An 18,309-nucleotide genomic window follows, 5' to 3' on the forward strand; every position below is an offset into this window, starting at 1 on the left:
AGTTAGTAGGACGTAAAGCAAATATTATTATTATTATTATTATTATTATTATTATTATTATTATTATTATTATTATTATTATAATAAAAAAAGAATTATAGATTGATGCTGTCATAGTGCTGTTTTACTTTGAAACCTTTTCTGTTCTTATATTAAGTAGTCCTACTATGGGCCCCATAGTACCATACTCTAATTGGGGTCTTACCGGAGACCTATATGCCCTCTCCTTTACATCCTTACTACAACCCCTAAATACACTCATAACCATATGAAGAGAACTATATCTTTTCTTTACAACTTGGTTAAAGTGATTACCCAATGAAGATAATTCCTTATATTAACAGCCAGGTACTTACAGTGATCCTCATGAGGTACTATCACCCCATCAACACAGTAATTAAAACTAAGAGGACTCTTCCTCTTGGTGAAACATGCAACCTGACTTTCCATCCCATTTACCATCATACAATTGTCTGCCATATATCTCACAACACTGTCTATATCTTTTTGTAGTCAATCACAATCCTGCAACTTTTTTAATGATCTAGACAGTATAACATCATCCACAAATAGCATTATCTCTGATTTCAGTACTTATAAATTACGTAAGAAAACAAAGCTTCAATAATACGGCCCTGTGTGACCCCTCACTTAATCATTACAGGATTACTGTATATAATACTTCACCTCCTCTAATGATCGGAGTTCTATTTTCTAGAAATTTAGCCACCCATTCACCCACCTTTTTGTCTAGTCCATTAGCCCTCATTTTTTCAGTGATATCCCATGATCTGCCCTATCAAACACCTTGGTTAGGTCAATAGTGATGCAGTCCATTTGACCTTCTGACTCTAAAATACCTGCTTTATCTTGCTGGAATCCTACAAGTTGAGCCTCACTGGAATAACCTTTCTTAAACCTGAACTGCCTTCTATCAAACCAGTTGATAATTTTGCAAATGCATCTAATATAATCAGAAAGAATGCTTTCCCAGAGCTTACAAACAACATGTCAAGCTGGCAAGCCTGTAATTATCCGCTTTACGTTTATCACCCTTTCCCTTGTATACCGGGGCAACTATTGCAACTCTCCATTCATTTGGTACCGCTCCATCAATCAAACAGTAATCAAATACTGTATGTATTTCAGATATAGCAATATATCCCAACCCAATGCCTTTAATATATCACCAGAAATCTTAACAATCCTATCCGCTTTTCTAGCTTTCAATTTAGGCCTACGTACTTTTTTGTAAATGTTTTATCACAAGTAAATTTCAGTAATTCGCCAGTATTAGTCACCTTCCCTACTTGGACATTATCCTTATATCCAACCACCTTTGGATACTGCTGACTGAATACTTTTGCCTTCTGGAAGCCCTCACATATATACTCCCCTTTTTTTTCATTAATGATCCCTGGAATGTCCTTCCTGGAACCTGTTTGTGCCTTTAAAGTATCAATACATATCCTTTCATTGCTTCCTCAATTTCACATGGCTGCCAGTTATGTCTGCCATGATGTTATCCTTAGCTGATGTTTTGACTAAATTCAATTTCCTAGTAAGTTCCTTCAATCTCTCCTCAAACCTGCAACCATTCCTAACTCTACTTCTTGCTAAGCTGAACCTGCTTCTTATCCTCTTTAGTTTCTTGTTGTACTATAATGAGCCCTTACCATTCCTTACCACCTTTAAAGGTACAAGCCTATTTTCACACTCCTTAACAATTTGCTTTAAACCCATCTCACAGACTGTTAAATTATTATTTAGCATTTTCCACTGATCATAATTGATTTTTTAATTCCCTCAAGCCTCACTTATCAACCACATGGTGAATGAAAACCTAAACCTGTTTTCCTGAATAATGACTGACAGATGAAATGAAATGATATTGGAGTGTGTTGCTGGAATGAAAGATGACAGGGAAAACCCGAGTACCCGGAGAAAAACCTGTCCCACCTCCGCTTAGTCCAGCACAAATCTCACATGGAGTGACCGGAACTTGAACCACAGTACCCAGTGGTGAGAGGCTGACATGCTGCCGCCTGAGCCACAGAGGCTGACTTATCAACCACATGGTATTGCCTAATATTCCTCTCTATCAGATTTATTTTTAACTACTACTAACCCTTGTAGTTATTAATAAAATTTTCATGTAAGCTTTGTCTTTTTGGCAGCCTCCAAATGGGGGAAGCAGAAATAAATGCATTTCTCTCTCTCTAGGCGACAAAATGCATCTTTGCCTGACTCCTGCTTCAGTCAGCTTGAAGGCGCTGGAGAACACTTTGTTGACCCATATTTCGGCTCTGTTATTTTCTCGACACGGCACAGCCCAAAAGCCTATACAGTATCATGTCTACAACAAAAACAGCTTTGTGATCACTTCAGTTTCTCTATAGATCTAGTTTTATTATCACCATGTCTAGAATATTTTTCCCTCTAGCTGATTCCATCACTTTCTTATTCAGCTGTCCTACCCATATTAACTTATCATTTGTTAGTCATGCTTTCTGTCATTTGCATTCCTTTCCCAGTTAACATTTAGCAAAATGAGATCACCTGCTACAATAACATTCATTTTTGTGTCATTCCCCACACATACCTGATTATCTTATCAAATAATCATGTAGCATCAATGCATTGCCAGGTCTATACACCCCATAAACACCAAGTTGCCTATTACCTTTAAAGATAAGTCTTACACCTAGAATTTAGTGGTTCTCATCCGTAACTTTTTTGAATTGTACAAATTCTTTTTTCACCTGTATGAATAACCACTACTCCTATCGTTCCAAACCTGTCTCTGCGAAGAACACGCCAGTTCCCTGAGAATATTTCCGGATCCAAGACATCACTTCTCAGCCATGATTCAATTCAGATTACAATATCTGTTAAAATATACATCCAATAAATTAATTAATGCTATTCCTTTCTTTGCAATACTCCTACTGTTTAACACTAAAATGTTTATGTCATCCTTACTTGATTTCCTGCTTCCTATACTGTCAACACTGCTCCCTAGTTCACCAGTTTCACCGAATGTATCTCCGTATAATTCTTCTAAACAAACCCCCTAACTTATATGTACCATTGCAGTTCAAGTGAAGGCCATCTGTTGATTTTAAGGCCATACTCCCTGCTCGTTCTTGGAAGCCGATCCATAATGAATTCCAGCTCCCCGATGAGTGTGTCATCGGTGTGGACCTAAGGTTACTGATCATTATGCCTCCCACTCTGAAGCTGCCTTCCCATCCATCTACGAACCTTCCTCACTATGTGTTCTGAGTAGATGTTGTATAATGGTATACCTATCATTTATAGACCTATTTTAAATGACCCTTGTAGTTATTATTCAAATTTTCATGTAAGCTTTGTCTTTTTGGCGAGCCTCCAAATGGGGGAAGCAGAAATAAATGCATTTCTCTCTCTCTCTCTCTCTCTCTCTCTCTAGGAGACAAAATGCATCTTTGCCTGACTCCTGCTTCAGTCGTTTTGAAGGTGCTGGAGAACACTTCGTTGACCCATACTTTGGATCTGTTGTTAGTGTGGAGTGCCTTAATAAGCCGTGCCAGATGATCTGGAACTCGCATGTCCCTATGTATATCCCACAAAGCTTCCACTTCATGGAATCAAATGTCTTCCTGTAGTCGACAAATCCTGTCAGGATGTTTCACTCCCTGGCCTTCTCCAGAATCTGTCGAACGTTCAAGATCTGTTCCCTTGTGCCTTTGCCTGACATGAACCCACTCTGCTCTTCAGCTATTTTGGCAGTAGGAAGGCTTTCAGTCTATTGATGATGTGGAGAAGAACCTTACTAGCATGATGGATCAGTGCCAATGTTCTAAGTTTTTTGTTGCAATCTGTGGGAGCTCCTTTCTAGTAAATAGGGATGAATATTGACTCACACTACACATCTGGCAATTTCCAGCTGTCCCATACTTTCTTGCAAAGATCTAGTAATATATTTACTCATTCTGTACCCATGGGTTTCAGCAGTGATTCCATCTACACCACGAGATTTGTTTCGTTGCAGGTGTCTGATTGCCTTCTCAACTTCCAATCTCAGGATTGAAGGTTCCTAGTTTTCTAGTAGGCTATATTGCTTTCCAGGGTTCCTTGCTGGGTCTCCCTTGAACAGGGTTTGGCAATAGCACTTCCACATCTCCATGATACTTTCAGAATCAGTTTTCTTGTCCTCATATTGATCACAGATGATTTGCTTTTTAACTCTAAATTCTCTGAATTCCTACAGACCAGTAAAAATAAAGAAAAGAAAGTGGAACACTTTGTAAAAATTGAATCAGAAACAAAAAACATCCGACATACAGAGATAGCTTCTGCTTAGGAAGGTTTCTTGAGCTAAGAAACGTGTATTCAACTATTTGAGACATACAAACTCAAAAATGTCACTCCATGAGCTGCTGGTTCAATCCTAAGGGATAGGTACTAATTTCAGTACTGATGGACAACAAAAACATTTTAAGTTTTAAAAACTTTTGCCATTCCAGAGCCAAAAGTAAAGCAAGTAACTGGAGTTAATAAGAAAAAGGACAGTATTGTGTACTCAAATTTAAAGTCGGCAATGAGACCTGTTTCTCTTGGACCAGAAATTTCAATAACTTCACCTCCTATCAGTTTACATGACTCTGAAGCTTCCTCAAATTCTGATGAGGAACAAGTTGATATCGATTTCTCAGCAGCCATAGAAGCAGTAAGTCCACAGTTGTTTAACTAGCTGGGGATGTGGAGATGAGTAACCTGATACGAGACCTCGGTCTCGTGAAGGAAAAAAAAGTGGACTGTTAGCATCATGATTGAAAGAAAAAGAGTCTCCACGTGCCTGGTACTACCTTTTCTTGGTAGAGACATAGAGATAAGGAGTTCGGAAAGTATTTCAGGAAGGACAATGATCTGACCTAATACTGTGACATTCTGGGACTGATACAACAGCTGGGGACTGATTACAAGCTGGAAGATTGTAGACTGTTTGTGGATTCCTCTAAATAGAGCTTAAATACTGTACTACTTCATAACAGAAACATTCTAGCTTCAATACCTGTAGCACATTCCATTTCACTAAAAGAAACTTACAACACAATGCAAACTGTTTTGGACAAAATCAAATATCATGAGCAGAGGTGGGATGTATGTAGTGACTTGACGGTACGTGGTATTCTATTAGGAGAAGAAGCAGGCTATACTAAATTCCTTGTCATTTATGTGAATGGGACAGCAGAGCTAGAGACAAACACTGGTCTGTACCTACCTGGCCCAAGAGACAAGTGTTGACACCGGGTATAAAAAAAATGTTACAAATGCCACCTTAGTTGACCCCAAAAAGTTATTTTTCCACTGCTACAGGAATCATGAAGCAGTTTGTTAAGGCCTTGGACAAAAGAAGCCCCTGTTTTCAGTACACTGCAACGAAGTTTCCACATTTATCAGATGCAAAGGTAAAGGAAGTCATTTTTGATATGCCAGAAATTAGAAGGACCAAACTTTAAACAATGAATGCCGTAGAACTTTCTGCATGGATTTCATTGAGACACATCATGATGAAGTTCCTGGGAAATGTAAAGAATGAACAGTTTGAAATAGTAGTGAAAATGATGTTGGATCCCATGAAAGAGTTGGGGGTATAAAATGAGCCTGAAGCTGCACTTCCTTGATTCTCATCCCAATCACTTCTCCAGAAAATATTGCAGCTGTTGTTAGTGAAGAGATGGGAGAAAGATTTCACCAAGACATTCAAGGAGGCAGAAAGAAGGTATCAGGGGAAGTGGGATGTAGCAAAGATGGTCGACTACTGTTGGGTGTTTGGAAAGATATGGCAAACGTGCAGCAGTCAGACACTGGGCAGCCAAGCAGTCATTCCAAAGGGACATCTAGGACTGTTCATATTAAGGTGGCTACAATTTTTTTCCTATAATAGCATTTTCTGGTGTTGTTTTACATATACATTGCCTTCTTTGTGAATTCTTTGCTCACACTTTGTGGCTAGAGCACAGAAATTACGTATGTATATCAGTATCTACATGAACATAGAGATCCTGGTATGATCCCAAGTAAAGAAATTTATATCAATGAAATTTCTGTTTATTTGGCCCGCACTCATAAAAATAGTGGGGGGAAAAAAAAAAGTTGTGGACTGTTTACAAAATGTCATATTACTTCTGTAAATATTTCCAAACTTATCTTAATTTTTTCAGTATTATTATTATTATTATTATTATTATTATTATTATTATTATTATTATTATTATTATTATTATTACTACATGCAATATATATCTCTTATTTCAGTGTACCTACTGCGAGAAAACAAGACATGACATGTTGGTACGCACAATGGATTCGTGCTCAGCGAACCAAAATCAGTTAATATCACCTATCACACCGCCTGCTGCAAAATAATTCAAAATGTTGGGTAGTGTTATCAATATATGGTATCATTTTTGTCACAAGTAACAAAATTCCTTCCTTAGTTCTTTCACATTCATTGAGTAGACACCTCTTAGCTGAGAAGACACTCCTCTCCAAGAGCTATCCCATTAATCGAGGCTGGGTGAAGTATTTGCTACGCTGCTAACATAATTTGTGCATCATTAGGAAGTGTCCGGAATGCTCCGAGATGATTCTGTGAAATGAACGATGAACTAATCCTCTCTCTCGAGCGTGTGCAACATGTACAACAAAATTACGATGCCATTTATATTGTCGGTGATTTCAACTTAGAAATTACGTGGTCCAGAAATGCTGCACCTGTTCCAAATAACCCCCTCGCCAATAAATTCCTTTCCGCTTTCTATGATTTATTCCTTCATCAATTAATGTTCGAAGCCACGCGTATTACGCAAACAACATGCTCCACCCTTGATCTTTTCCTAAGTAATATACCACAGTCCGTCCAATCTCTTAATACTATCCCTGGATTCTGTGACCACCAGGCAATTCTCGCAACACTGACCCATATAAAACCATCCCCCAAACTCCATACCAGGACAGTTTATAATTTTTCCCGAACAAACTGGAACGATCTATCCACTTTACTATCCAACCGCCTCCCCGTTCTCACCTGAGATTTCACCGGCAGTACTAACATAAACAAGATATGGAACGACTGGAAGAAAATTTTCTTTCAATGCGTAGAAGAAACCACACCAACAGTAAATATAACCAGCAGACGGAAATCTCCATGGATTACCAAGGAGATAGTGCGAGAAATTCGAAGAAGGGACCGCCTGTACCAGAAATGGAAAAGAAATCCAACCGATTATGAGTGGGAGAAATACAGGCTGGCTAGGAACAAGGCTAAACAATCTATCAGAGATTCCTACGATTCTTACATCCACAGTCTCAACACCAACTCCAAGGAACTCTGGGCTCTTCTCGGAAGTAAAGGTTGCAACAGAGCTCCATCTGTATTTAAACATAACGGTACGGCAGTCTCCACACCACAAGAAATTGCAGACACCTTCAACAGGAAATTTAAAAGTAACTTCTCCGTACCTACTGAGGAAGAGAACATGCTATATTCAAGGACAACATCTACCCCTCTCTTCCCTCTAACCAACCTGTATTTCTCAACGAATGAAGTAAAGGAGAGCCTTCTGAAAACAAGACCTCATGCCGCGACCGGGCCAGACCGAGTGCCAGCAAGAATTCTCAAGAATTGTGCAGTCGCCTTGGCGCCCTCGCTTTGCGCTCTCTTCAACTATTCCATTAATACCGGGTCTGTACCTTTGGAGTGGAAAGAAGCCAACGTAGTGCCAGTTTTCAAAGATGGAGATAAGGAAAACGTAGATGATTACCGCCCAGTTTCTATAACATCAGGGGTCTGTAAATGTATGGAACGTCTAGTTGGTAAATATATGTTGGATTTTCTCAAGGAGAGAAACCTGCTGAACTCAAACCAGCACGGCTTCATTCCGGGAAAATCCTGCACAACACTTCTAACAAAAGTCATTGATGACTGGCAGTTCTCTTTGGAGCAGACTGATGTCTCACAAATAGACTGTGTGACTCTGGACTGGAGCAAAGCTTTTGACCAGGTGTCACATCAAAGACTTCTGTTAAAACTTAGCAACTACGGCATTCAGGGTAAACAGCTGTCATGGTTGAGGTCATTTTTGGTTGGTCGAACGCAATGTGTTGTGTACGGAGGAGCCAAATCAGACCAAACCACAATTACTTCTGGAGTAATTCAGGGCAGTGTGATAGGACCCCTCCTGTACACGATTTATGTTCTCGACTTACCGGATTGTGTAAATTCGACCATGGCGCAGTATGCCGATGACACAGTCATTTACAGAGCCATGAAAAACAGTGATAATATTATAAAATTCCAATCGGATTTGGATAGTATAGCTCTGTGGTGTGAGGTAAATAGAATGTATATAAATATTAAGAAGTGTAAATATATAAGACTAAGCAGAGCTAAACAACGACTCCAGAACCAACCTACTCTATGTGGAATCCAACTGCCAACTTCTAACTCCATCAGACTGCTCGGTATTCACATTACGGGCAATCTGAAATGGAATAAACACGTGGAGGAAGTGAGGTGTAAGGCATACCGGGCGCTAGGTGCTAGGTTTCATCCGTAGATGTCTCTCGGGAGGAAGAAGTAAAGCCCTACGAACGGCTTATATTTCCCTTGTGCGGCCCATACTATTATATGGCCTTCCTTCCTGGCATCCAACTACAATGGAAAATATGAGGAAACCAGAAGGTATCCAGCGACTAGCAGAACGTTTAATTAACAAACACATCCCCTTAAACACAGCCAGGTCACTGCCACCAGTGAACTCGTTATGTACACAAATAGATGTAGCCTTCCTTAGGAAATCCCTGACAGATAACACACACCTCTCCCCTTTCCACCGCCTGCAGCTCAATTACCGCTCTGTTAAAAGAGGCCAAGGAGTTACTCTTGTCCCTCCCTTCGCTAGAACAACCTCATATTTAAATGGGTTTTACTCAAGGGCTGCTCGTACCTAGAACCTTATACCATCTGAGGTAAAGCTACTTCCTCTTCCTCACTTCCTCCGCGAAGTAAAGAAAATGTATATGTAAATAGAAACCCATTTACGATGTATATAACTTGTATAAATTAGAATTGCAAGAAGGATGGGTGCAAGTACAGGTGTATGTGGGCGAATGTGTATGCGTGCGCGTGTGGGAGTGGTTGTGAATGAGTGTGTATACAGGAGTCTGAGTGAGAGTATAAATGGCTGGGTGTTCTTACTCTAATATTTTCAGGATAAATCAAGATAATTATTATTCTAAGGGTACAGTGTTTGTAGTGTAAATATGTACATTTAAAATTGTCTACATAAGTTTGTATGTAAATATTCAGTAGAGTTTATGTACACATGTGGAGATGGAGGCACTTCCGTGTATGTGGGGCTTGCCCTTTCTCCATCTACCACCCCTAAATTGTACATGTACAATTTAAGGAAAATAAATAAATAAATAAATAAATAAATAAATAAATAAATAAATAAATAAATAAATAAATAAATAAATAAATAAATAAATAAATAAATAAATAATAATAATAATAATAACAACAACAACTCAGAACCTATCACAGACAATGCAGATCGGCCGTTGGAGATCTACAACTGCCAGCGATGACAGGTTCCTGGTCATTCAAGACCTGTGAGATTGCCATACAACCATGATCCAGGTCAGAAATCATCTTGAGGCAGTAAGAAATGTCATCTAGTTAAAAACCAAAATAAGCCAGGGTGGTTTCAGCAACCATAGGAATACCTTGAAAAAGCTGAAGGTCATTTTACTGCCTAGGTCATCCTGTGTTATGTAATTTGCCTAACAGGCTACAGTAGATATTTCACATCCTCCACCTAAATTCTCCTTTACAGAAGGGACCAGAAATGTTATTCTATAACTACATTAAGGGAATCAGTCCAAGGAGAGGAAATCAAAACCTTGAGATTTGACGATGATATTGTTATTTTATCTGAGACTGCAGAGGATCTCCTGAAGTTGCAGAATGGTATGGATGAAGTCCTGGGTAAGGAGTACAAGATGAAAATAAATAAGTCCAAAACAAAAGTAATGGAGTGCAGTCGAACGAAGGCAGGTGATGCAAGAAATATTAGATTACGAAATGAAGTCTTACAGGAAGTAGATGAATATTGTTACTTGGGTAGTAAAATAACTAACGATGGTAGAAGTAAGGAGGACATAAAATGCAGACTAGCACAAGCAAGGAAGAGCTTTCTTAAGAAAAGAAATTTGCTCACTTCTAACATTGATATAGGAATTAGAAAGATGTTTTTGAAGACTTTCGTGTGGAGCGTGGCATTGTATGGAAGTGAAACATGGATGATAACTACCTCAGAAAGAAAGATAATAGAAGCTTTTGAAATGTGGTGTTACAGAAGAATGCTGAAGGTGAGATGGATAGATCGAATCACGAATGAAGAGATACTGAATCGAATTGGTGAGAGGAGATCGATTTGGCTAAATTTGACGAGAAGAAGAGATAGAATGATAGGACACATCTTAAGACACCCAGGACTTGTTCAGTTGGTTTTTGAAGGAAGTGTAGGTGGTAAGAACGGTAGGGGTAGACCAAGGTATGAATATGACAAGCAGATCAGAGCAGATGTAGGATGCAATAGTTACGTGGAAATGAAAAGGTTAGCACATGATAGGGTGGCATGGAAGGCTGCATCAAACCAGTCTATGGACTGATGACTCAAACAACAACAACAACAACAACAACAACAACAACAACTGCATTATTATTATTATTATTATTATTATTATTATTATTATTATTATTATTATTATTATTATTATTATTAATAATAATATTATTATCCTATAACTTGATCTTGGAGTAGTTTTCCTTTACTATGTCAAGTGGTTTACCATTTTAAAGAAATGAATTCACTTCTTACAGAATACCATCATTATCGAAGAAGTCAAAACACACTTAATTCCAATTTACTTTTTGGATATCTATAATACGAATGGGGTCATCAATAGATATATACTCGTATAAACACTACAAATTCAGTGTGTTGTAGCTTTATTTTTCACACTCTACAAGTAATAATGTTCAATATATAAGAAACCTAAGTTAGGTCTCATATCTTCAAGCAAATCTGCCCAGTTATTAATTTTAAATCTATGAAGTTTTTCATGCCAAATACACAGTATTATATAAAAGTTAGCAATACTTACATCACGGAACATTTTTACAGCTTCCTTCAGTTTTCCCAATTTTCTCGCACACATTGCTAATCTTCTTTTTATGTAGATTAGGACATTTGTATCTCTTCCTATAAGAAAGTGAAGCCATTATGATTGCAACTGTCTATAGTGCCGTCTGCAGGAATTATACTGTAATCAATTTACAGAGATTTGATTTACAGAAACTACAGTAAAAAATAAAATTTCATAACAGCAGAATAATTTATATAAGTGGATTCTCATCATAGCAAAATATGACAAATACATCATTATTTTAAAATGCATATCAATGTTACACATTCATTATACTAAAACACTGGACCTCCCTCATGAACATTACCCATGAATGAAATGTATTCAATACAAGAATGACACAAGGAAAGGTAGACTAGTCGTTTTTCTCCAAAGTATTCTCTTATTTCTAAAGTCAAATTTCTCTCCCCAAAATGATTAATACTCTTAGTGCCATGCTTTCATGCTGAGAATGTGCCAAGAATGCTAGGCTGATTAGTAGCATTTTGCAAGTCACTATTTTAAAGTGCCACATAACTTATAATTTTTAATATTTTGACTTTGAACTTGCAGGAAATATTGAGGATGGTATGTGGAGGAATGAAATTTTCACCAGAATCAATATATTCCTCGCTTTCACTTATATTATTCACAAACTCAGCCAAATCATCGTCAAAAAGTCACTCAGTTGCCATTTTACGTAACTGCCAATCTGACCTGACGTAACTGACCTGAGAAACTCTTGAAATTCAGAAATCCAATGTGCAATGAACAAATCTGTTCAAACTATGGGATATCGTTCCCGGCACTTAACACACAAGTACCAAACAATAATATATTGTCTGGCATTCTAAAGGTTATATTAGTACTCCTGTATGAGTTCTCCAGTCCTTTATCTTGCTGTTTGTTTAAAAAACCATCAACATGAACTTAATATTTCAGTTCAATCCTGTTCTCAGCAAAAGTTCTCAGCAAAAGTTATTATCTACTCTTCAGCCATTAACTGTGTCAGTTTTTCATTCTCTCTCTACCTTGCTTAAAAATACCTCTATATTCACTTATCCTAATTTCCATCCTGGTCTTTTTTTTTTTTTTTTTCATTTCATCTGTTAGGTTACTAGCCTTACCTTTAATTACACATGTTTTCTCTAATTCTAGCATACTGTTTTCTAGTGAACTAAAATTTCTTTCCGCATACAGTCTTAATGTGTTTTACCTTTCTTTTGGTCCAGAAGTTTTTAAACTCAAACTTTTACATTTCATTACAATTTCCGGTTTCCAGTTTTCAGCACTTCCACTGGACCCTGGATATGAGTCAAGCCGGCGGTCAGTGACCGAGATGTTCACCAGTTCCATATGTCGAAACCACCAGCCCACTTCAGATTGCTGACCCTGACACGAGTTACTTCTCATTGTCGGCTGTCATTGCATAATCACACTCCTCAATTGTAGCAACCTTTTAAATTTCTTGCAATCATAATGTATATCTTTATTCACCATCAGAGACAATTCAGCCTGACAAGCCTCTTTTGCTATTTCTTTAATTGTATCCATCTCTTCCTAGACAACTGATCCCATCGGTCTAGGACCAGAATTTATATCTATGCCTCCAAACACAAGCAGTACAGCAACTCCTGCTGCCGCCACTGAAGTTAACTGCAGTCCAGGTTAGTGTTTGTGATTCTCCTCACTTGCCTTCGCTTGCACTTCATATTCCATGTGACCGACCTATGGCTGTATAATACCGCTGAATAACAATTTCCATATTATTACATCAGCACTCATGATAGAACCTCTCTCTTCGCCACCTCGATTACAACTGGGAAGGTCGAATAGTAACAAAACTATTTTATTTACAATTTTACAATTGGCTTTACGTCACACCGACACAGATAGGTTTATGGCGATGATGGGATAGGAAAGACTTAGGAGTGGGAAGGAAGCAGCCATGGCCTTAATTAAGGTACAGCCCCAGCATTTGCCTGGTGTGAAAATGGGAAACCACCGAGCTCGACAGCTGTAGTCGCTTAAGTGCAGCCAGTATGCAGTAGATAGTGGGTTCGAACCCCACTGTCGGCAGTCCTGAAAAAAAAAAGAAAAAGGAAACCACGGAAAACCATCTTCAGGGCTGATGACAGTGGGGTTCAAACCCATTATCTCCCAGATGCAAGCTCACAGCTGCGCGCCCTTAACCACACGGCCAACTCGCCTGGTACAAAACTATTTTTTCTTTCTTCATTCTTCTAAAATAATTTAGTGAAATGAAAATGAAAACCTACAACCTGTTTTCCAGTCTTTGACCGGGTCAGGGATGCAATGAATGAATCATATATAGGCTATTAGTACGATGGGGTCGCCACTCCCAAAGTGATTAATTAATGACTGATAGATGCTATGAAATGATAATGGAGAGTGTTGCTGGAATGAAGGATGACAGGGAAAACCGGAGTACCCAGAGAAAAACCTGCCCCATCTCTGCTTTGTCCAGCACAAATCTCACATGGAGTGACCGGGATTTGAACCACGGTATCCAGCGGTGAGGGGCCGACGCGCTACCGTCTGAGCCACAGAGGCTCCCTCTAAAATAGTTTAGTATATAAGCAAAATTAAAAACACAGACAAAGAGGCTACAAGTCATAGCTCTTCTTTAAAGATAATGACAATATTTTGTAGAATTATCTTCCCATCTTTGGAACCAGTTTTAACACATCTCGTTCGCTAACATCTGTTTCATGGACATATAGCAACCTACGCATTTTCAATTTGATTTCATTTAAAATGATACATTGGCTGCTCTGGGAACTTTCCATTAATCTAAGTAGACAAATGTTAAACTAAGCCACATCCGCATTGAACAGTTGTAGCTGGAGCATAAACTTGTGCAATTTTGTCATGATGAACAATAACATGTGAGCAAGCCTTATGATGGAGGAGTCTGATATTTGCAGCATCTCTGCTTTTTTTTAAAAATTATTATTATTATCTTTTTGCTAGTTGCTTTACATTGCACCGAGACAGATAGGTCTTATGGCGACGATGGGACAGGGAAGGGCTAGGAGTGGGAAGGAAGCAGCCGTGGCCTTAATTAAGATACAGCCCCAGCATTTGCTTGGTGTGAAAATGGGAAACCACGGAAAACCATATTCAGGGCTGCCGACAGTGGGGTTCGAACCTACTATCTCCCGAATACTGGATACTGGTCGCACTTAAGCAACTGCAGCTAACGAGCTCGGTAGCATCTCTGCTACGGCATTTGCTATACAGTAAAGGGTAGAGATTTGTCAGTACCATATTAATATAGGTTAGTTGTTTACAACTCTCCCCTTTGGAAAGAGCTACACTGGGAGAACAATATAACAATATTACACTTTCCATCTTCAAATTACTGGATTACTTTTGTTTGACCAATTTTATAAAACACTTGCCTCAAACCAAATACATTGCTTAAAAATATTAATAACAAACAATATCACAGCTTATTCTTATATTTGTTTTTGTATGTTATCAATGAATGTCTGTTTCCCTTTTCACTGATCTGAAAAGCCTGAAAACTGCTTAAACACTTGAAGAACAATATGTAAAACACTTTATGAAAATGTTGCCAAAAAATTAAAATTGATATTGTTGTGTGATGGGAATCCATGCTACACATTCCTGCCCTTCTGTTTACCCAATGTTACAATTTAAAATCTTAATAGAAAAAAATCTCAACTTTACAGTTTTTATTACATGACAAAACTGTGACCTTTATGAAAAATTATTACTATGTTGGAATAATGATGTGTTCTATGTTGTTTGCTGTTGATTGAGTTCTCCTGACAGTGCAGATCATTCACATGTTTCTCAGTATGACATGACATAATTTGGAATTTCCTGTACCACGGGTATTAGGACTGATTGCAGTTAGTCAATACGGGCCAACAAAGACCATAAAAATGGTCAAATTATCTTCCCATCTTTGGCACCAGTTTTAACATATCTCGTTCGCTAACATCTGTTTCATGGACATATAGCAACCTACGCATTTTCAATTTGATTTCATTTAAAATGATACACTGGCTAAAAAATGGATATTCCATATCACAGCCACTAGGACTTATTTTAGAAAATTTGCAGGCTCATGACTTTTCAGTGGTAGGCTTGGAAGACTTTATCATCATACTTGTCTGTTTTATTTCTGGCATATAGTGGTGCAACCAAAACTAATCATCTACTATATATTTTAGAAATTCATGCCCTTCTTCAGCGTAACTAATTACATGGGTCCAAAGATGACAGCAATCTCTCATCCTTCTGTTTTTCTGCAAGGTACTTAGATATGCACTGAAGTTGTAAAGGTTCACAGATGGATACAGTGACTGCTCTGAATTACCCAACTCTATGTCTCAGGCAGTAATTGGCATTGAAGTGGTTATGGGTCAACTGGAATGTGGCTCATTGACAAAGTCTACTCAGCCTTTTTCAGAGGAACTGCATCATCTAGAGACTTTACTTTGGCCACAGAAATTATTACTGTGTATATTCAGTATTTCCTTGAGAGTTTTCCATTTAGCTCACAAAAAACTGGATAACACCTCATTACACTTAAACTGTGGAGAACACTAAGAACTGTTGAAAGGTACCAGCCATATGCTGTAATTAATCCTTACACCACCAGGGTGAAAAACCGTCAAGCAATACAGATACTGGTACAAAGCATAATATTCAAACTAGTCTCCCAACATTTACTGTCTGGGCTGAAACAGCACAGTTGGACATTACTGCTCGATTGTCTTCATTGTACGTACAGTATCATATACTGATTCAGGAAATAGAGGACCTGACAATTTACAGAATTATGAATACATATTATTCTACATCCATCAGCAGTTTTGTACCATTTGCCACAAAAGTACATTCATACCAATCAAATCTAACTGTGGCTATTGTTCAAATGAACATATGAAAGTATGTCTACCCCTTAGTCCTGTTTCTTGATACAGGTCGGGGATGAGGCAAGATGAATTTGTAGTGCAAGTTTTACAGCTGGATACCGTTCCTGATGCCACCTTGGGTGAGGAACTAATGAAGATGAAATGAACGATGGTAAACGGAAATTGGGTAAAGGGGTGGAAGGACTGGCTGTGTCTTATGACTAGGAGCTCTCCTGGCATTTGCCTGGAAGTGAAAATTGCTAACTAAAGAAAACCAATCCCAGGACAACCAATGGTGGGCTTCGAACCTACGCGTCTCCCAAATGCAAAGCTTGTCTCCATAGAAACAGGCATTAACATGCATGACCAATCCGCTTGGTCTTCAAAAGAACAGATATTATAAGAATTGGTTTATGAACAATTTAACACTGTGTTTATTTCTCCTAATGTTTTAATTTGTTATGGGAATGGCTATCTTCGACAGGCAATGTTCATTTACACAAGCAAATGATGATATAAATTTTAAACTTACAATATTAAACACAACAAAAAGGACCATCAGCATTTGGGAAGGCACACTATTCTGGGCTATTAAGTCTCCTTATGTTGAACCTGATCTGCCAACTTGTGTAATAAAGCTACAATATCTGCAATAGAAAGAAAATTGTGAAAATCAATATTAGATGCTACACTTTAAAACCATAATGGAAAGCTAATTTGCATATCTACCTCTTCAGTTCTACCAAGATAAATATGGCTTATTAGTGTGCTTTGTAATTTGTAAATGCTTATCAGCAATTTCACCGGGTGAGTTGGCCGTGCGGTTAGGAGCGCGCAGCTGTGAGCTTGCATCTGGGAGATAGTGGGTTCGAACCCCACTGTCGGCAGCCCTGAAGATAGTTTTCCGTGATTTCCTATTTTCACACCAGGCAAATTCTGGGGCTGTAACCTAATTAAGGCCATGGCCGCTTCCTTCTCATTCCTAGGCCTTTCCTATCCCATCATCGCCATAAGACCTATCTGTGTTGGTGCGACATAAAGCAAATAGCAAAAAAAAAATTCAGCAATTTCTTACTTAAAGCACACATCCTTTATCTCTTCACTTTGAAACTAGTAAACAATATATTTTTATCTATAGTTGGGCCCACAAGAGTTAAAGTCTGACATTTGAGCGGCGAAAGCAGTAACATTACAAGTAATAAATCTCATTGTAGACCATATTGGACATCAGATTATGAACATTAAAATAAGAATAATAGTTAACACCACCTTTCCAATACTTATCTTTCCTTATATTTAGGATATAAACATTACAACAGGCGTTGTAAGATGGGACATATGTGCTTAACTGTTGTAAGCATCATCAGCCAAAATAAATCTTAGCCTCAAGTTAGGTCAGGGCCCCGAACCTAGTGTCCTTAAAATATACGGCATCCTAAGAATCAACATTTACATTTAGAAAATCAAATAGGCTTAAAACTAGTGTGTAAAAAACATAGAATGTTACAACATGGCTAAGAGAAAAACACACAATCGTGTTGAAACAGAGGTTAACCTCTTCCGTCCCGAGCTTGTTTTTGCATCCGATGGATTATAGTTTTCTCAAATAAATTTTAAAAATTCACCAAAGAATGTAGTATGTTTCACTAAGTTGTTTTATGACATGTAGCATATATGCTACATCAGGACTCTGAGTTGACTTTCCTACCATTATTATTTTTGCTTTAAATTGTTTTGTATTATTATAATTAAAGAAAACCACATGTAGAGCATATGCTACATACGGACTGAGGAGGTTAAAAACAGAAAGTACACTACAGAGCTGGTAGTGAAATAATTAAAATCATTAGGATATCATTGCTACCAGTCAGTCAATCAGAATGTTCAAACATAAAACAAGAGTGAAAATATATTAGTGTGTTCATCATGGCTAAGTGAAAAAAAAAAAAAAAAAAAATAATGTAATCGTGTTGCCAGAGGTTAAAAACATAAGGTACAACACAGAGCTGGCAGTGTAATAATCAAACACATTGCTACTAGTCAGTTAATAAGAATGTTCATATGTAACAAAAAAAAAAAAAAAAGATGATTATATTCTTTTGAATGAATAAATAATGAAATCCCACTCTTGTATGGATACGTGAGTCGGGCAAGA

The 18,309-nt window shown here is 37.9% G+C and overlaps 1 protein-coding gene across 6 annotated transcripts in view; it reads right to left on the reverse strand.

Annotated features, from left to right (window-relative positions):
• The window catches only part of LOC136862726 (protein ST7 homolog), a 374,644-nt gene that overhangs the window by 182,961 nt on the left and 173,374 nt on the right, over positions 1 to 18,309 (reverse strand). For all 6 annotated transcript variants that reach the window (XM_067138951.2, XM_067138952.2, XM_067138950.2 and 3 more), the window contains one exon: positions 11,221 to 11,318. In XM_067138951.2, coding sequence (XP_066995052.1) covers positions 11,221 to 11,318 — 98 coding nt within the window. The remainder of the gene's footprint in view (positions 1 to 11,220; positions 11,319 to 18,309) is intronic.

The sequence above is a fragment of the Anabrus simplex genome, chromosome 2 (genome assembly GCF_040414725.1).
Source record: "Anabrus simplex isolate iqAnaSimp1 chromosome 2, ASM4041472v1, whole genome shotgun sequence".
Classification (NCBI taxonomy): domain Eukaryota; kingdom Metazoa; phylum Arthropoda; class Insecta; order Orthoptera; family Tettigoniidae; genus Anabrus; species Anabrus simplex.